The sequence below is a fragment of the Corythoichthys intestinalis genome, chromosome 3, assembly GCF_030265065.1.
Source record: "Corythoichthys intestinalis isolate RoL2023-P3 chromosome 3, ASM3026506v1, whole genome shotgun sequence".
NCBI lineage: Eukaryota > Metazoa > Chordata > Actinopteri > Syngnathiformes > Syngnathidae > Corythoichthys > Corythoichthys intestinalis.
The window spans coordinates 56,895,322-56,916,725 of NC_080397.1; the positions used below are offsets into that span (position 1 = coordinate 56,895,322).

The following is a 21,404-nucleotide window of genomic DNA, read 5'->3' on the forward strand; positions in this document are numbered from 1 at the left end:
TGTGTTGTTGTACTCTTTGTATCACAACATTATTTATTTGTAGGTTTAGGTTCTTATTCAGACCTTTTCTTCCAAATACAATGTATTTAGTTTTCTCGAGGTTCAGAGATAATTTATTTGCATCGAACCATTTTTGCAGTTTAGCTAATTCTGCATTTATTTGTATAGATAGACTCTGTGGGTCTTTTCCAGAACAAAAGATATTGGTGTCATCCGAAAAATGTACCATTTTTAGTAGTTTAGATGCTTGATGCAAGTCATTTATGTATAGGATGAATAGTTTCGGTCCCAGGACGGAGCCTTTTCACCTCAATAAAGCGTAATACATAAGCATTCCCGTCAGGGGGGACATTTCACGCGGGGCGGCTATTTTTCGGCACAACACCTGTTGTACACCAGCTTCGGTCTTGCATTGAGGAGGAGGGCGCTGTGACGTGTAATGTAGAAGACGTCCTCTTCACTATACAGCGTACTGTTGTGTATGAGGACGAAGGATTCAGCTGATTTTGCGGATTAATACGTTTAGTTTTCTAATCACGCCAGCCAAACGGCTGCAGAAAAATCATTCTGTATGAGCGAGAGGCGTATGCGCCTTTTTGGAGTTTCAAAAGGTTCCCATTCACCGTGGATATTTACTGTGGGACCATTGGACTTACGAGGAAGTGAGTAAACATCTTGTTTTGTATTATGTCAAATATGAATACAGCGATTACAAAGTAAACACTACAAACTTTCTTTAAATAAAGGACTACTTACGTTTGATCATTGATAGGCATGTAAAAAGCCCTCCTCATGCACATTAGCAGCACGTTAGCTGCACAACAACTGCAGCCACCCTCCTCCCGGGAACGAACTGTAAATTGCTCTCCGCCGGGTGGTTTGCCGATCCGCGAAGACAACCGACAACCCAGTCGTCATGTCAAAAAATTGAGGCTAGTTATGTGTGATTTTCCGCTTCGAAGACTTTGAAACATCACTTGGTTCGGGTTAGCATGTCGGCTAGCTGTCACGCCTTTTGGTTTGTTTACATTCTCCGAAGCCGGGGAAGGGAAATGACATATGTCCGATTTAGGTGTCATAAAATATCGTTCGGGAGGTGCGACAGTAAAGGTGAAGTCGACAGTTTTGACCATTATGGAGTTTTTTGCCATGTCGTCCTGAATAAATGCATTTTTATTATTTCATATTCCATTTAGCATGGTTATTTGTCATGATCATGCCATTTATTTAGCAATTGGGGAAAATACTTGGATAAAAAGAATATCCTGTAAAAATATTGAAGTAAAGAGACAGAAGCAATGACATTTTGCAGCTCTCTTCGTCGCGTTTTCCTTGTTGTGAATAGTTCCCCCTCGACGGGCTGACTGGTCCTTCTCAAGCCATTTATATAGCTATTGGAGCAAAATACTTGGATAAAAAGAATATCCTTTAAAACTATTGGAGTAGAGAGACTGAAACAATGACATTTTGCGGCTCTCTTCATCGCGTTTTCCTCGTTCTGAGTAATTCCCCCTCAATGGGCTGAATAGTAAAACCGATGAGACCAGTCTACCGCTGACGTCATCCACCTGTTGGGGACGCTAAAGCCCTATAATGGTAGGCGTGGCTAACCGACAGATTAAAAGTTAAATTAGTTAAATTCTCGTCATCTGCGCTTTGCTAAATTGTTGTATATAGTCGAATCGTCTCAAAATATGATTCTAATTCACACAATAATGCCATTTAAGACTTTTTTTCTCATGTCGTATGCTCTTTAAACAATGAGAAAATAACTTGAAGAGATTGAAATAAATGTCAAATCCACTATCCGCCTGATAGAATGGACGCACAAATATAAAAGATATAAATGTTTATTGTTTCACTGGGAGAATTTCTTACAAAATACAGGCTTAAATTTGTTATCTTTATGGACAGGCATCGTCGCAAATGTGATCACACACAACGCAATCACGCATCGCATCCCCGCATTTCCTACTCCTCCAGAGTCCTAACAAATAAAACAAAATTTCGGGGTATTTTTTCGGGTTTGGGCTTGCAAATCAAGTTAGTTGATCGGGCTGGTGTTAAATCCATGACCGCATATATCAGTATCGGTTTGATGTCAGATTTTTGGAGTTGGACATTCTTGCGATATTGGTTATCTGTTAAAAACTAGTTATCAGACAACTCGACTTAACAATTTGTGTGTGTGAAACCATGCAGTTGGGCATGTACATTAAATTAGTTTAAAGTGGGCTTAAAAACGTTATTAAAAAGCATTAAATAAGATTTGCTGATAACTGTAGAAACCCTGAAGAAAGAGGACCAGTGACTAACTCCCGATGCGTATCGTGAGCAATTGAATTTGAACTTGGTTAGTCCCTGACCTGGATTAGCCATGCTGCGGCGGATTGCTGGGAGATCCTTGCGCTTCCACTTCTGCATCTCTTCCTCCATCTTGTCGATCTTAGCTGGATTTAGTGCCCACAGGCAGCCCTTCCTTGAGGAGCTGCTTGTCTTGTTCTCAACTTTTTCAAAGCACTTATTTAAAGACAGGTTGTGTCTGACTGAATTCTTCCATCCGTCTGGCGCTGTCTGCAGGGAAAGATTAGTGAGTGCGGTCCATAATATCTGATTACAGTTCAGCAAATGCGCTCACCTTGAAATAAGGAAAATGTTCCTTCATAAAGCTATAGATCTCACTGACTGGAAGGCTGCCAGTTTTGCTGTTCTTCAAAGCCATGGCAATCAAACAGCTAAAGAGATCAGTTGCAAAAACAGCGGTCAGCTTGGGAGATCATGAGTGGTACACAGGAGCTCACCTGTAGGAGTAGATGGGTTTTGGGAAACATTTTGGCTGCAGGTCCTGTTCTTGTGGAGCCAGGTGAGGTTGTGAAAATAGACTTTGGTTGTTGAAAGAGACATTGCTGTACAGCCCACCTGTTGAGCACTAAAGGAAAAGGAGTATTTAGGATTGAATCTGAATCTTGAATCAGAATATTGATTTTGTTAAGGTCAGTCATTGTACTACAATTAATTTAAAGCAACACAATGTAATTTTTCTGTTTTGGTTGATTTTAGCGACGTCGGTGGGCAAAAGCGGTAGTGTTTTGCCTTAAAGTGCCTGTTAGTGTAGTATCGGTCGCGAACGATTTGTTCTTTTTGAACGAATTGTTCGGGTGAACGAGACCGAACTAATCACCATCTGCACTGATTCGTTCTATGAAGTTGGGGCTTGTTCGTTGCGTGGGAGGGCGTTGAGCAAGCGGCAGCGTCTTCCGACATCGCACACGACCAATCAGACGCCAGCCTCATGGCAGGCAGGGGAGGGAGCGGAAACAGAATCACGGCGTCTGTCACTCACTTCTGCTTGTAGCCAGTAAGCAGCCAGCGTGCAGGCAGGAGGGCAAGCTTGCTGCTAACTTGACTTTGCAGTAATGCGGTGAACGAGTCAAAAAATGAAAGGAAATGACTTTGTCACATATTTGTTAATGTGGAGCCTATCAAATGCTGCTCAAACAGACAAAAACACCACACAAATCTAGCGAGCATGGTTTAGTGTACTACTTTTCTCAACAGACTCGGGGCTACCTATGACGACATACTATCAAATTTACAGTAGTTTAAAACACGGGTAGCTACGAGGCAAGCAAAAGTGAGCTGCGGTCGCGTGACGGCAGTGAAGGGGGCAGAGAACTGTCACTATATGGAGGCTTCATGGCAGCGATATTTACCTCATATGTGCACAGAAAAAAAGAATATTTAGTATGATCACCATAATACTGATTTGCAATGAAACTGTATATACATGTCAATTTTTTCCGACTGTTTTATTTTTTTTTTCGTGTCAGAGCGTGTCGGGTGTTGGTTGGTTTGACAAATTATGTCCATCCGTCCATCATGTGCTACTCAAGCGCCCAAAAACAACGCACGCGGACACGGGAGATGTCACAATATGTCTACATTTTTCTTAACAGACTAATGAGAGTAGAAAGGCAACTTCGTAAAGAGCAAACAATTATTTCTCGTCAGCATTTGACGATCTGAGATGAGGGGACGACAGGGGAGCTGACCGGATTATTTTATTTGTTAATACCAGTGCATTTGCAATTAAACTGTCAAATATCAAAATGTAGTATTGTTTTTATTTCAGAGCAGCACATTGGACAACTAGCTATTTACACTTTAGTTTTAACAATAGTGAGCAAAAATAATAGTGATGAGCATAAAAACAAAAATACAACAGAGCGAGATGTAAATATGATGTGTTGGCCGTTCCATATTTAGAAATTAAACTTTCGATTTTTTTTTTTTTTCGTGACAGCAAGCATGCCGCGTTGGCTGGTAGCAGCAGCATTGTATATGTGATTGAGATCATGCTAAAGAAAGTCCGTGCGCCCCCGACCCCAAACCCCCACTCCCCCCACAAAAGGAAAATTTTTAACCGTGTCCGAAATCGAAATGGAAGCACGAGCCATGACTTTGATCCCATTTAGGACAGACGACGCGGAAGTTCTCCCTCACTTTTGCAGCAGCGGGAGGGAGACGAGGCTGTCTGTGAAAGCAGAATGATATCGCCTGTCACTCATTTCTGAAACTACGACGAGTGGTCAATGAGGAGCCTGTGTGGAAGAGAGGGAGGGACTAGGCAATGTCACTTCCCGTTCAGTTATCCTGCGAAGCGGTCTTTGGTGATTCGTTCGGCAACGTCACTTCCCGTTCACGAACCGAACGATTCATTTGGGCGGGGAGGGAGATGAGGGGGGCGAACGATTCGTTGAGCGATTTGTTTGAACGAATCTTTTTACTGAACGAACCGGAATGGATTCGTTTACTCAAGTGAACGACAGATCCCGTCACTAGTGCCTGTGACACGAAAAAGCATGTTTATTTTAAGCTTGAGAACGATAAACCGATACGACCGGATATCCAGTTTTACAGGTGAGAGATACATCTGTATCGATATTAAAGTTACCATTCGACAGTAATTAGCCATTAAATATTCAATGAACCGATAGTAGAGCTAGAATTCGGCTATCGCGAGCACAAGAATCGGCTTCTAATGCCTAGTTCAATCCATTGCTTAATATGATAATAATTTAGCTTTTACGTCACATGCTGCGCTTGTGTCATTCACCACACAGTGCACTTAGATTGTGGCCGCCGTCGTGATTGCCTCAACTTCCCATTCATTTCGGCAAAACCACTAGTAGTCGCTGTAATTACCCGATCGTCACGGGCGTGTCATAATAACTCGAGAGCTACAGTATCAAAACCACTGTAACGCACGCTCCGTAGCGTTTTCTTCACAACCCAAAACGAAACTAGTAGAGATTTCCCGATCGATTGGATGATCGGGTCCGATCACGTCATTTTCAAAGTATCGGAATCGGCAAAATAATATCGGCCATGCCTTTTTAAATATATATATATTTTTTTAATTGAATCGTTTTCTAATTGTATTTAACATTCCAGACATAATATGTTACACTTATCCAGAGTCTTTAGTTTAGGCTTAAGGCAGGGTTATCAAATTTATCCCGATAACGGCGGTAATTAATTTTTTAAAAAATGTATCACCGGCCGGCGGGGTCGTTGGCGGGGCCTCTTGGGGCCCGCGGGGCCTAAGGTGAGGCTTGCTGTCCCTTGCCGGTGGGGTGGACGCCCCCTGGTCGCCGGTGCTTGGTGTGGCGCCTGCTCGGGGTGCGGGGTGGGTGCTCGGTGGGTGGGAGGGGGGTGGGCGGATGCGGAGGCGCCGTGGGTTGTCTGGGGCGGGGATTGATCGGGGCCCTGACGCTTCTTCCGCCCTGGGGCCGGTGGTTCTGGTGGACGGGGCCACGCCCGCGGGAGCCTGCCTCTTAACTCACGCACTTCTCACTTCGGCACTGTAAATATTTTTCACCCTGGCACTTACATGCTCATACATTTCTCCGGGGAGAGTTGGGACGGGGCTTTACAGTCCCAGCCCGACTCCCCCCTGTTTTTAATGCACCACACACCAAGGTTGTGGGATGGTTGGGACCTGTTGGGGGGGGGGGGGGGGCCTCGCGGCTGCCTCCTCACCACAGGCCCCGCCATCCCTGCACCTTTTTTAAATGCACCACACACATCATACTCCACAGGAGAGCTCCGGCAAAGGGCGGTGGGACGGGCGGCTGGACAGAAACTCCATGCTGCGGTCCCACTGCCCCAAGCCAAGCTCTCCTATTTTAATGCATACATTGCACTACCCTCCCCTCACACCCCCATCACGGTGCTGGGTGATGGCTGCCAGTCGGGAACCTGGCAGCCACAGTAATAGGGTGGTAGGTGGGTCCCACACTTTTTCTATATGGCGTGGGTCCCGGGGTGTGGCCTCCCCTCTGCCTCGGCTGCCGGCCGCGGGAGTGGGTTGGGGGGTCGGGTCTCCGATCTTGCATCGCCCCGTGGCAGTTCCTGGGCGTTCTCCTGCCTCCGCCTTCCCCTCTCTTCTCTGGCTGGGCATCCGCCCTGCGCCCCGTCGCGGGTCGCTGGCTGGGCGCCGGTGTATCAGCGGGGTGTCGCCTGCACCGGCGGGGGACCCTGCCTTGCCTGGGGCTTGGTGGGCCGCTGGGGGTCCCGTGGCGTGCCGTGCCGGTTGGGGGGCTGTGGCTGTGGCTCGTGGCCCGGGTGGGCGGGCGGGGGTGGGTGTAGGCGTGGGGTTGGTGATGCGTCCCCTCCTGCCATCCCCGAAGGCCGGTTGATGGGCGCGCGGGTGGCCCAGGGGACCACCCTGGGTCCCGGGGGGGGGGACGGTGGCTCCTTTGCTGGGTGGCGGGAGGAGGCCGGCCGGCCGCCCTCCCTCCCCGGGCTGGCTGGGTGGGGGCCGTGGCCCTGGGTTCTCCGCCCGTCTGCGTGGCTGTCGCGTGCCGGGTGGGGCTTGCGTGCTGCTGGATGTGGTAGGGCATGCTCTGGTTGGGGGTTCCGGTGCCGGGATTGGCGATGCGGCGGCGTAGGGTTGGTCGCCAACGGGCTTACACTCATAAGAGATTCACACGATTACTGGGTTCTAGATCACAGAACTGATTTGTGTACACTCTACCCCTTTCAATCACTTAGCTTATAGTCTTATAGACACCCCCACCCCCATTCTCCTCTTTCACTGGCCAATAGGCCCCCACATGGTGTAAACCGGAAATACATCTCGCTGACGATAGCACCAGCATATTAGTAACTAGTTTAGATGTTCAATGTATTTCTTGTTGTTGTTTGTGTATGTGTTTCTTTTCTTTCTTCTCTTGTATTTCTTTTCTTCTGTCACCCCATAATCCCTTCCTGTTCGCTGCTTTTGTTAGGTTTTGTGTTTGGTTTCTCCTTGTGTGACTTGTCCTGTGATTACCCATTACTCTCACCTGTGTGTGTTTTCCCAGTGTATTCGGCAATCTGCATCCACCTGTGTTACCCAGCTGTTCCTTGTCTCGTTATCCCTTGTCTGCTTGTGTATATATGCTCCCATTTTCTGTTCACTCCTTGCTGCGTCATTGTCTATGTCTATGTCAATGTCTGTGCCTGCGTCAAAGTTGAAGTCCAGTCCTAGCCCTCGTGTTCGTCTCAGTAAGTTTTTGATATTCAGCCTTTGTTAGTGACCTAAGTTATTTGTTGATAGTTTTTTGATCACCACAGCCTTTGTTTTGTACTTTGTGCCTTTTGTTAGTTATCATTAAAGCCCTTTTGAGTTCTCTGCCACCTGCCTCGCTGCCTTTTTCGTTTTCCCTGCATTTGGGTCCATAACAACCTGCCTGACTGCCCGTTCATTCCTGACAGAATGACGCAGCCACTAGTGGACCCAGCGGGAAAAATCCAGCACCGGCGTACACGCCGACGACCATCCGCATGTTCCCCCGATTATATTCTGCCTCGCCACGTTTTTTTAGATTCAGATTTTTCTGATTTTGAAGATCACGATTCATATGATTTCCATTCTGATTCCGACTCCGACCTGGATTTTGATTTCACGCCCTCCGTTTCCCCTGGTAATTTTTCTTTCCACCCGTCGCACTTTATATCCCGTTCTGAAATCTTGGCCAAAGACTCCTACCTGGGATCCCGGTGGGCCATCTATCGGGGACCCCCCCGGGGTGGTCTGCGGGGACGCCCAGGCTCACTGCGGCCTAATGGGGCTATTCTGCCGCCCCTGCCACCTGAAGGCCCTCAGCAAAAGCCTCGGCTTGGCCGTCAACGCCGACGGCGGGCGGCGGTGCTGACGTCGTGGGTTCCCGAAGCTCCCGCGCCGGCTCCCCGCAGTCAAGTTCCGCCAACGCCGGCTCCCCGCAGTCAAGTTCCGCCAACGCCGGCTCCCCGCAGTCAAGTTCCGCCAACGCCGGCTCCCCGCAGTCAAGTTCCGCCAACGCCGGCTCCACGCAGTCAAGTTCCTCCCGCGCCGGCTCCACGCAGTCAAGTTCCTCCCGCGCCGGCTCCACGCAGTCAAGTTCCTCCCGCGCCGGCTCCACGCAGTCAAGTTCCTCCCGCGCCGGCTCCACGCAGTCAAGTTCCTCCCGCGCCGGCTCCACGCAGTCAAGTTCCTCCCGCGCCGGCTCCACGCAGTCAAGTTCCTCCCGCGCCGGCTCCCCGCAGTCAAGTTCCTCCCGCGCCGGCTCCCCGCAGTCAAGTTCCTCCCGCGCCGGCTCCCCGCAGTCAAGTTCCTCCCGCGCCGGCTCCCCGCAGTCAAGTTCCTCCCGCGCCGGCTCCCCGCAGTCAAGTTCCTCCCGCGCCGGCTCCCCGCAGTCAAGTTCCTCCCGCGCCGGCTCCCCGCAGTCAAGTTCCTCCCGCGCCGGCTCCCCGCAGTCAAGTTCCTCCCGCGCCGGCTCCCCGCAGTCAAGTTCCTCCCGCGCCGGCTCCCCGCAGTCCAGTTCCTCCCGCGCCGGCTCCCCGCAGTCCAGTTCCTCCCGCGCCGGCTCCCCGCAGTCCAGCTCCTCCCGCGCCGGCTCCCCGCAGTCCAGTGCCCGTCCCGGCGCCCAAGCTGCCCGTCCCGGCGCCTCGTCGCCTAGTCCTTGTCCCGGCACCTCGCCGTCTGGCCTCCGTTCCAGTGCCTGCGCTGATTCCACGCAGTCCAGTGCCCGCGCCAAAGTCCAAGCTGCCCGAGGTGCCCGTCCCGGCGCCTCGTCGCCTAGTCCCTGTCCCGGCGCCTCGCCGTCTGACCTTCGTTCCAGTGCCCGACGACTCCGCTGCTGTTCCGCCAGCAGACTCCTGCGACTCCGCTGCTGTTCCGCCAGCAGACTCCTGCGACTCCGCTGCTGTCCCGCCAGCAGACGACACCGCTGCTGTCCCGCCAGCAGACGACACCGCTGCTGTCCCGCCAGCAGACGACACCGCTGCTGTCCCGCCAGCAGACGACACCGCTGCTGTCCCGCCAGCAGACGACACCGCTGCTGTCCCGCCAGCAGACGACACCGCTGCTGTCCCGCCAGCAGACGACACCGACGACGACTCCGACTCCGACTCCGACTCCGTTCCTGGTCCGCACGACGACTCCGACTCCGTTCCTGGTCCGCACGACGACTCCGACTCCGTTCCTGGTCCGCACGACGACTCCGACTCCGTTCCTGGTCCGCACGACGACTCCGACTCCGTTCCTGGTCCGCACGACGACTCCGACTCCGTTCCTGGTCCGCACGACGACTCCGACTCCGACTCTGTTCCTGGTCCGCACGACGACTCCGACTCCGACTCTGTTCCTGGTCCGCACGACGACTCCGACTCCGACTCTGTTCCTGGTCCGCACGACGACTCCGACTCCGTTCCTGGTCCGCACGACGACTCCGACTCTGTTCCGGACCCTCGCCCCGATGATGCTGCTCCCCGTTTCCTGCCAAAACGTGGCGGTATGGACAACCGAGCACTACCTCGTCGGGGACGCCCGCCTGATCTGCCTGTGCGGTCGCCCAATGTCTGGCGCCCCGGGCGCCCTCCCGATCGACCCGTGCGATCGGCCCACGTCTGGCGTCCTGGACGCCCGCCTGACTGGCCGTGACGGGCTGGTGTTGCTCCCTCCTCCGAGCAACCTTCTGACTTTTTGTTTCCTCGGGACGTCTGGGATCCGTCCCTTGAGGGGGGGGTACTGTTAGGTTTTGTGTTTGGTTTCTCCTTGTGTGACTTGTCCTGTGATTACCCATTACTCTCACCTGTGTGTGTTTTCCCAGTGTATTCGGCAATCTGCATCCACCTGTGTTACCCAGCTGTTCCTTGTCTCGTTATCCCTTGTCTGCTTGTGTATATATGCTCCCATTTTCTGTTCACTCCTTGCTGCGTCATTGTCTATGTCTATGTCAATGTCTGTGCCTGCGTCAAAGTTGAAGTCCAGTCCTAGCCCTCGTGTTCGTCTCAGTAAGTTTTTGATATTCAGCCTTTGTTAGTGACCTAAGTTATTTGTTGATAGTTTTTTGATCACCACAGCCTTTGTTTTGTACTTTGTGCCTTTTGTTAGTTATCATTAAAGCCCTTTTGAGTTCTCTGCCACCTGCCTCGCTGCCTTTTTCGTTTTCCCTGCATTTGGGTCCATAACAACCTGCCTGACTGCCCGTTCATTCCTGACAGCTTTGTCATAATAAAAAGGTATTTTGAATGATCACAATGGGAGTATGTCAGACTCTCAATGTGAAACATTAAAACTGTTCAGAATCCGGGCACTTAGACTTCCATTCTCTGTGTCAAACAGCTGAACAGGACAGGTTTAAAAAAAAAAAAAAAAAAATGTATCACGTTAAAATCTTTAACGCAATTAATGCATGCACCGCACGATCCACTCTCGCAATGTCGCGCTCAATCTGTAATGGCACCCTTTTACCTATATAGAGAGATAAAAGGCAGCGTAAAATGAGTAGAGTGAATTTTAGCAGCCTTTGGAGCCTTTTTTTAATTGGCTAAAGCCTTACAATCCCTCTCCCAACGATTAGAAATATCATGGGAAGCAATGTGGGGAAGCAAGGTAGCAATTGATCTTAACACCTTATGTTATTTCCCAGCACAGAGAAGATATATGAATTGGTAGCACTACGCACAGTCATGGTTCCACTTCCCATCATGCATTTGGGCATGGCCTTCAGTATCATTTACTGAAAGCTCAACAAATACACTAGATAGCAATATTTAGTCACAATATACAAAGTCACAAGTCTTTCTATCCGTGGATCCCTCTCACAGAAAGAATGTTAATAATGTAAATGCCATCTTGAGGATTTATTGCCATAATAAACAAATACAGTACTTATGTAGTGTATGTTGAATGTATATATTCGTCCGAATTTTATTCATTTTTTTCTTAATGCATTGCCAAAATGTGTATGATCAGGAAAAATTATCGGGAATGATTGAAATTGAATCGGGAGCAAAAAAAAGCAATCGGATTGGGAAATATCGGGATCGGCAGATACTCAAACTAAAACGATCGGGATCGGATCGGGAGCAAAAAAACATGATCGGAACAACCCTAGAAATTAGTAGAGGCAACGAAGTAACATGCTAAAACAATGGACAGTTTGCGCACCACGCCAGTGACGTGCAGCGATTGATTTTCAACGCACCCAGGAAAACAAAAGTCTGATTTTGAAGTGACGAAGGCAGCCAGATCTGTTCGCATGGGACAGAACTAGTGTGAAGCGTTACAGAGATCGTGAGTTTTTAACCCTGAAAAATAACCCACTATAATGGTGGAAAGGGCAGCATGATCTGCTGGAGATATTGTTTCCACGAAACGCAGTCTACTTAAACATGAACATGTGGATCAGTTGATATTCCTCAAGAAAAATCTGCCCTTCAAAAGAGATATAGACAGTGATGAGGAATAAAAAATGTGGAAGCACAGGCATAAGTGAATGACTTTGCTGATAAGGTGAAAGTGATGATTATAGACCTGCCTGTCTAAAATGCCATGTTTTTACTCCCCCAGTTATACCAGTGGTAAAGCATAATTTATTATTTATTTATGACAACACTAACAGGTTTAAATCTTTTTTTCAAGAGCTGCTGCATATAATATTTTTTGCTTATAAGATGTTTACGTTGAAAGTTTGCACTTAAATTACGTATTGTGTTGAAAACACCAGGAAATACAGTAATTAAATTACTGCACTTTATTGTTGTCTGTCACTGGAGTTTTATTGTATTATCAATCTCATCCAACAAAATGACGGTCATATAGTAAACCTTATTTTTTTCGTCATAAAAAAATAAAACATAACATTGGTATGAAATTTTGTTGTTTAATTTTGCTATTAAAAAATGTGGTCTTTTTAAAATATTTTTTTAAAATACTGTACGAACACACACAACAAATGTTTACTATCGTATCGTTTTCACTCTGTATCGAACCGTATTGTTTTTAAACTGTATCGAATCGCTCGGCCGAAAAAATTTATCGTTTTTTTAATCGAATCGTAACATGTGTATCTAGATCAGACCTGTCCAAAGTCAGGCCCGGGGGCCAAATGCGGCCCGTGGTCAAATTTCATCCGGCCCCCAGCCTCTGTCATAAAATCAATAACGTCTGGCCCGCACACAGACTTAATAAATTGGTCAGCAGTACTGCTACCAACATATGAAGTAGCTTACACACTAAATGCTGCTCCTCATTTACCCACTAAAAGGCAGCAGCACTCTAAGCAATATTACCCCGTGTGACCCTTTACTTCCAATTTTCTAAAATGGTGATAATCAACACAAAAAAAAAAGTTGGCTTCAAGAATAGGTGGAAATTGCACAATTTCTTCAGTAAAATATCCAACAACTGTGTCTGCCTCATTTGCAAAAAGACAGTCGCTGTTTTTAACCCTTTATTGCCAAATGTATTACATTTGATACACCTAAAATTTCATGATTTAGAGAGTAATTCAGAATTTTGACATTTCTTTTTGGGGAAAAAAAAAAAAGATGGATGCAACACGTGCATCTGCAGATTCCATGAGGGAAAAAAAAAAACAGGATTTAGCTAGGGTTATAGATATTAGAGTGCTTATTACACATTCATTTTGACATTTCTTTTTACAAATTTGAAAAAAGGTTTCATTAGGACCTTATTTTTCAAATTTTGGGATTCTCTGATAAATGTTGCAGGTCTTTAAGGGTGAAAGAGTTCAATGTGAGGCGATATTACCAAACAAGATACGCTGAAATGTACGGCAAGATTACAGGGAAGATAGGCAGCGAGAAATTGAAGCAACTTGAAGCTAGTTTAATTTCACAGCAGCAGTATTTCGCAAGAGCCCAAGATTCGAAAGAGTATGCCACAAAGGCTAGTTGTGAGATTGTTGAAATTATTTATTTAAAAAAATAATAAAGCAAATGTAACACACAGAATGCTAAAATTTGCTTCAATATATTGTTCTACGTAAAGGACGTCAGCCAAGGTCGGCCCCCCACATTTTTACCACACCAAATCTGGCCCCCTTCGCAAAAAGTTTGGACACCCCTAATCTAGATACATATCGAATCTGCTTCATGCCAGAGATTCCCAACCCTAGTTTATTTCATAATACACGCGGTATTTAATGCTCCTGAATGAAATGGACCGCTTGGATGTGTGTGGAAGCGATCGCTATATTTATTTCGTTTTTGAATCCCGCGCCATGAAACTGAGTGGCTTCCGGCAACAGTCTCGAGTGGCGCTGTGACATGAACGGAAGGAATCCTCTTCATTATACATCCGTACTGTTGTATGAGAAGGACTAAGGATTCAGCTGATTTTTCGGATTAATACATTTATTTTTTGCATTACGCCAGCCAAACGGATGCAGAAAAATCTTGCTGTACGAGGGAGAGGCGTGTGCGCCTTTTTGGGGTTTCAAAAGGTTCCCATTCACCGGTGGATACTGGCCAAAACAAGCCCTACTACTGTGGGACCATGGGACTTCCGAGGAAGTGAATAAACATCGTGTTTTGTATTATGTCAAATACTGGGATCATTTTAATATGTAGGTGGTGAGTGAAAGTAGGGTCAATATTCTTGAGCAGGGGTCCCCAAACTATGTTCGGCCTGCGGCCACATTTAGTCCGGCCACTGAACACACAAAAGAAAATAATTTTTTTTTTTCCAATAGTGTTATTTATTTCCTAGCTTTTTTCTGTGAAGAACCCATCGTTATTGTGTTATTATCTATTTAATTAATAGTGTTATTATTATTTATCATTATATTATACTATATTATTATTTTTATTTTATTTACTTTTGTTCCGTGAAGAATTCAGAAAGGGTTATTCGATTATGGCTTTCTGAAAAACAATACATTTTTACTCGGGCTGTCAAAATTATCGCGTTAACGGGTGGTAATTAATTTTTTTAATTAATCACTTTAAAGTATTTGACGCAATTAACGCACATGCCCGGCTCAAACAGATTAAAATGACAGCACAGTGCAATGTCAACTTGCTACTTTTGTTTTTTGGAGTTTTGTCGCCCTCTGCTGGCGCTTGGGTGCGACTGATTTTATTGGCTTAAGCACCCATGTGCATTGTGTAATTATTGACATCAACAATGGCAGCAGGGCCGGCCCAGCCTATACGCAGACTGTGCAGTTGTTTAGGGCCCCTGACCACTATGGGGCCCCCAATCTGGCAATTGTTTAATTTATATTCTATTTTGTTTACTACAGTTTGCTTTATATGACTGTTGTGAGTTTTGATACTTGATTACAAGCTTAAAAAATATAAGTTCGTCCTTAACTTCTTTCTTTCCTCTTTTAGAAAAAGGTTTGGCGCTATCTACTGTAAGTACTGACAATCATTTGGGGTGAGAAGTTTGAAGTATGCCGTGCAACACAATCTGATTAATATACAAAATATGGACGTAGGCTTGGATTGCATGTATGGGTTTCACAGTACACTGTGACGAAATGGTGGGCCAAAAATATGGGCCCCTTTGCATTATTTTACTTAGGGCCCCCAAATGGCGGGCTACTAGTATATTTTTTCATTGAAATGAAAATTTTACAAATTTTATTAAAACAAAAACCTTAAGAGGGGTTTTAATATAAAATTTCTATAACTTGTACGAACATTTATCTTTTAAGAACTATAAGTCTTTTTATCCATGGATTGCTTTGACAGAATGTTAATAATGTTAATGCCATCTTGTTGATTTATTGTTATAATAAACAAATACAGTACTTATGTACCGTATGTTGAATGTATATATCCATCTTGTGTTTTATCTTTCCATTCCAGCAATAATTTACAGAAAAATATTGCATATTTAAGAGACGGTTTGAATTGCGATTTATTACGATTAATTAATTTTTAAGCTGTAATTAACTCGATTAAAAAATTTTGTCATTTGACAGCCCTAATTTTTACATTTAGGCACTCCTGCAATCGTCACACCTTTTCTGTTACAAACTGACCCCGGCCCCCCATTAGAGAAGGGAAAAGTTATGTGGCCTTCACAGGAAAAAGTTTGGGGACCCCTGTTTTTGAGTGTTTAACCTGGTAGCCTCCCTTTTTCTTTAATTTTTTTGTTGCTCTGCCACCTTTGCAGAATTTGCGCGAAAGTCTTCCGTCTTTATAACGAATGGGGAAAGGTGGAAGTGACATATGCCATAAAGCAGTCAGCACATTTGTAGTTTTTTGTGTGGCCGGTTTCCTGCCACCCTCCTCAATGTTAATTTGTGCCGATGAAAGCGATATAGACCCCCTGAAAATTCAAAGGGGTGTCATTCAACTCATTGTTAGTTGAAATATCATCACAAATATTATGAAAATATTGTATAGAGCTTGAAAAGTTACCTTGTGTTGCTTCAATTGCTAAATCCTATAATTGTAATCATTATTTTTCTTAATTATAGCCTAGCCAGAAATGAAACATTTTATTAAAATTCATAGCTGTTTGAGAATTTTCAAGTATTTCAATGAGTTTTATGATTGTGTTACCTGCTGTCCAGTTTGGGTTAGTGAGTACACCTGCTGTGGTGCTGACTGGTACACTGAAGTAGGACATTGGTACCCTGGTGAGGGCATTCCAGACATGGAGAAGGGAGACATCTGTGAGACAGAAGCATATGATGAAGCTCTTAACGTCGTAGCGTGTTCATTCAAGTGGTGCTGTTCAACTCACTGTTCCACTGTGGGTGTTGATGATACTGATTCCTAGTGGGCTGGGCTGCATGTTACTTTGCAGGTGGAGCATGGAGGACTGACCTCCTGTCATGGCCATGCTGCTCAATTGGGCTTCACGGAGGAAAATGACAGTTACGTTTAAATTAAAGATGGCATCAAAATCTTTCATAAGAAAAAGTTTTTTTTCGTTAATACATGGTCACCACTAGAGATGCCGATCGATCGGGTCCGATCACGTCATTTTCAAAGTATCGGAATCGGAAAAAAATATCGGCCATGCCTTTATATACCGTATATTTTTTAATTAAATCGTTTTCTAATTGTATTTAACGTTACAAACATAATATGTTACACTCATTCCGAGTCTTCAGTGTAGGCTTAAGGTAGGGTTATCAAATTTATCCCGATAACGGCGGTAATTGATTTTTTAAAAAATGTAACAGGTTATAATATTTAACGCAATTAATGCATGCGCTGCACGACCCACCCACGCATTGTCGCGCTCAATCTGTAATGGCGCCGTTTTACTTATATAGAGAGATAAAAGGCAGCGTCAAATGAGTAGAGTGAATTTTGGCAGCCTTTGGAGCAGAGGTTGCGCTAGACTTTTTCGTTGTCTGTCATTTTGACTGACAGTGTCATAAAAATCCGGTCATAATCTATTTTTACCCGTCACATTTTAAAAATGATGATAACGACATATTCAATAGTATTTAGTTTTCATTCATTTTTAATTAATATTCTGTCCGAACAAGCTTAACAAGAGGCAAACAGACAGCGGAGTGCACCAATCAGCGACGGGCAGACGTGCCGTTAGCAAAGCGACGAGGGCAGGACGAGGGACTTGCGCGCGGAAGTAAACATACGAGGAGAACGGAGTTTATTCAACATGGCTAGCGCGAGACAGACTGTTGTCAATGCCTCGTGTCGATGTGTTTTAGCTCATTTAAAACTGAATTTACCGCGGATTGGAACATATTTCCGGCTTTCCCGTTTGCCATCCGTGTTGTTGTAGAGACGACTTTCGGCGCGCAAGAGTGACGTTGCTCGTGAAGAACACGTCACGCAAATAAACAAATCTGATTTGTCGATTGGTTTTGTACCTACTCGAGAGGCTGTGTCCCAGACTTTTCTCTCAGTGTTTGAAAAATACAGGGAGAACAGTCTGGCTGTGCCAGGCAAACACTCAGTTGCCTTGACATATTTCCGAGTAAGGCCAACGACGTCATGCATCAAGAGAGACAATAGCTAATTAATATGTTCACTCGCCACCCTGTGGTCTGGGATGTGAATTGCAACCTGTCAAAATGACGGATGGACTTCAGTTTTTTCCATCACCGTTTTAAAAAACCGGTCAATGACGGAAAATATTCGGTTAACGCGACCCCTGCTTTGGAGCCTTTTTTTAATTGGCTAAAGCCTTACAATCCCTCTCCCTACGATTAGAAATATCATGGGAAGCAATGTGGGGAAGCAAGGTAGCAATTGATCTTTTTCTCAACACCTTATGTCAGGGGTCCCCAACCTATTCCACTAAGGCACACTGTGGGTGCAGGATTTCATTCTTACCAAACAAGATGACAACACTTTTTCCCCAATCTGGTGTTTTACAAGTGCAATCAGTTGATTGCAGTCAGGTGTGGCTTGTTTTAGCAGAAGCCTCATTGGTTCAACTGTCTCTGCTGGATCGGCTGGAACAAAAACCAGGACCCACAGTGTGCCTTGAGGACTGGGTTGAAAACCCCTGCCTTATGTTACCCAATGCAGAGAAGATATATAAATTGGTGGCACTACGCACAGTCATGGTTCCACTTCCCATCATGCATTTGGCCATGGCTACAATATCATTTACTGAAAGCTCAACAAATACACTAGATGGCAATATTTAGTCACAATATACAAAGTCACAAGTCTTTCTATCCGTGGATCTCTCTCACAGAAAGAATGTTAATAATGTAAATGCCATCTGTTGGATTTATTGTCATAATAAACAAATACAGTACTTATGTACTGTATGTTGAATGTATATATTCCTCCGAGTTTTATTCATTTTTTTCTTAATGCATTGCCAAAATGTATACTATCGGGAAAAATTATCGGGAATGATTGGAATTGAATCGGGAGCAAAAAAAGCAATCGGATCGGGAAATATCGGGATCGGCAGATACTCAAACTAAAACGATCGGATCGGGAGCAAAAAAAAACATGATTGGAACAACCCTAGTCACCACCTGACACTTTGCTTGCTAACAGGTCATGTTGGATAAGGTGCTATTGAAACCGAAAAGTTGTTTACAGAGGAGTCGTTAGCATAGGCCAAAATCGAATTATCGATTTTTTTCCTTTACAAAAACAGTGACTTTTCTGAAATTCAATTCGACGTCAAAAATGAAGCTGATTTTCATAGCTTTTAATAGTGCCCAGCGAGGAAAAGTTAGCCTCAGATTTAGACCGTGGAGATTGTCAAATAGTTTGCATTGTAGCCATATTATTGTTTGTTGTTGCTGTTGAGCTGCCGCCGTGCAGAACGCTGTTAGATATGCGTTTGCAATTTATTTGAGGGTTGTGAAAAGTGGGTGTTAAAGTGCGTATGACACCAAAAAGCATGTTAATTTCATATTTCACGCGTTGTTCTATGCTCCTGAATGAAATGGACCGCTTGGATGTGTGTGGAAGCAATCGTTTTATGAATTCCTATTTTTGAATCGCGCGCCATGAAAATGAGTTACTTCCGGCTCCAGTCTTGGGTTTAGGACGAATGCGAATGTGACGTCACCCGGGTCAGCGTCTCACAATACAGCATTGACAGCAACGACAGCCCCAAAACATCACTGCTCTAGAGGAGATTTGCATGGAGGAATGGGCCAAAATGCCAGCAACAGTGTGTGAAAAGCTTGTGAAGTTACAGAAAACGTTTGGCCTCCGTTATTGCCAACAAAGAGTACATAACAAAGTATTGAGACTGTTGAAATTCGCCTCCTCAGACAAGCCGCACGGAAACGGCGACAGCTGGACAAAGTGCCGCTCTGCCGATGCTGCCTCCGCGCCCGCCAACTGGGAAGGCGGAACTTCGCGCGTTCATCTCTGATATTAACCCTTTGTACTGACTCCATGTTCCAAAAGTTTGAAAAAGACCCGCCGAAAGCCGGTTGACAATTTATTCGTCAACAATGGTCAAAAACAAGGCAAAAACAGCCGACGGAGGGATGATTCTGGATCAAAAACAAGGCTACATGTTTCCGAGCAGCAAAATCTGTCTTATCTCAGTGTCCAGTGTTTTTTAAGTCCGTGGGCCGGCCGAAGGTGCGTCCAGGCGTTGCTTTGGGATCATCCCTCTCTGGCCGGTTTCGGGCTGTTTAGGTTCGTGCGTGGATGGGATGTGGTTGCCACAGTGACTGACGCTAGTCTTGACATCACAAGCGCCTGCTATCAACTTTGTTATCTTGGCTGGCACTACTTGTTTTAGGACAAAGCGCGCTGGTCTTTGTCCTTGTTCATTTGTCGAGAGGACTGATTGCCAGAGTTGGTGCATCAATCTAGTGCACGCGTTTTGGGCTTCTGTGATAAGATGGCGTTGTGTATCTATTCTGTTTCTTTAAACTATGGTGTGCTTTTTTATTAGGTGTGTTAGAGTAGTGTAGTCCTACAGTGAATATGAGAAATGATACTATTCCCCGATTGATTGTATTACGTGTGTTCAAGTAATGCAAACAGTTAGACGGTGCCTACGAGAAACGGTACCATTTTTCCTTTTCCCCCTCATGAGCGCCGATAAGGTGATTCACATTACTGTGTTCAAGGCCACTGAGTGGAGTCTGCCTAAACCATAGTTAAATGAATGTGTTATACTAATGCAAACAATTATATGTTGTGTGCGAGAACTGTACCTTTTCCCTTCAAGATGAACTTTTGGTACTGACCAAATACTTATTTTCTACCATGATTTGTAGATAAATTCTTTTAAAATCAAACAATGTGATTTTCAGTTTTTTTTTTTTTTAATCCACATTCTGTCTCTCATGGTTGAGGTTTACCCATGTTGACAATTACAGGCCTCTCTAATATTTTTAAGTGGGAGAACTTGCACAATTAGTGGTTGACTAAAATACTTATTTGCTCCACTGCATGTATTTATAATTTTCCCCACTATTGCACATCAGAAATTTTTTTTATGTTATTCAGTTTAACAATTAATATTCTCTCCACTAGGTTGCACTGGATAAATGTGTTGTCTTTCCTTCTAAAGTGGATGTAATGACTGTTTTTGAATAGTAGTGAATGGAGTCGTCAAGGCCAACACCCACAACAACGCAAACCACCTATCAAATGTATGTGTCTGTGAAATTAACACCACCAACAGACTTTGTCGTGCGATGTAGCAACTTCTCGATTTATGACACAAAACTAAAGGCCAAGAACTGGATTTTTACCAAAAGTTCTGTCTTACAATTTCCACTAGTTTGAGAGTTAATGATGTTACAACACCAGAATCCAGATGCTCCAGAGATGTGAACATTTATTCAATGTTTTTTTTTCCTGAAAATACATTTTGTCACCTCACCTGTCTGTTGCTCCAACAAGCTGCCCTGGGAGGGCCCATTACTGTGGCCACGGCCATCCACCATCTGCTGCAGTCGCGGCACATCCACCGAGGTGAGCCACGATAGAGACTGCAGGTCCCCAGGGAGGTCCTCCTCCCTCAGCTGGGAGGGGTCCGTGGTCAGAAGCCTTTGGAGGGATAGAAGAGGGAGCGTTAAGGGGGAAAGGACGGGGAGGGGCCGACATGGCTGTCAGATCCAGCTCAAAGAGCACAGGTGGCATTTTCATGTGGAGTCCAACGAGAACAATTTTATCTCCCTAAGTCAGCTGCTCTTGAAGCAGGGTTCGAGTGTAAGTGTATTAGCTGCGCCACCTAGGATTTAGCATATAAGAAGATTAGCGGCTGGTGTTAATTTATCAGGGACTGTTTTAATCAACAATGAGGGAGTTTAACAAATCCCATTCAGAGTAGTAAATAATCTGTTTTATGGTTGAAGGAGTAGCAACCGGGAATTTTGTTGTCAAAGAAAAAAATCTTTTTTTTAATTTTATTTTTTTTAAAAAAACCCTTTCATGCACAAATTGTTTTTTCTAGCAAATTTTTTTGGCTCCAAGACCTACATTTCAAGAAGACAACTTCCCACGAGCTACCTTAACAGGCGGTTCAGAAAAAAAAGAGAAAAATTAAAATACATAGTTAATTATGTGTGAGAAACATATAAGGTTATGTTGCCCACACATTTTTTTTTGTATTACTAGCGTAATGTTTTTTTAATTGCCGTTTTTATAAATTCTTCTTTCGTGCAGATCTTTCGTGGCACGCCAGA

General features: G+C 45.1%; 1 protein-coding gene across 1 annotated transcript in view; it reads right to left on the reverse strand.

Annotated features, from left to right (window-relative positions):
- Positions 1–21,404, reverse strand: part of foxn4 (forkhead box N4) — a 53,517-nt gene that overhangs the window by 13,262 nt on the left and 18,851 nt on the right. The window contains exons 3-8 of the mRNA XM_057831257.1: positions 20,600–20,766; positions 16,037–16,149; positions 15,853–15,963; positions 2,802–2,929; positions 2,639–2,735; positions 2,367–2,574 (exon numbers count right to left, since the gene is read on the reverse strand). Of these exons, the coding sequence (XP_057687240.1) occupies positions 2,367–2,574; positions 2,639–2,735; positions 2,802–2,929; positions 15,853–15,963; positions 16,037–16,149; positions 20,600–20,766 (824 nt within the window). The remainder of the gene's footprint in view (positions 1–2,366; positions 2,575–2,638; positions 2,736–2,801; positions 2,930–15,852; positions 15,964–16,036; positions 16,150–20,599; positions 20,767–21,404) is intronic.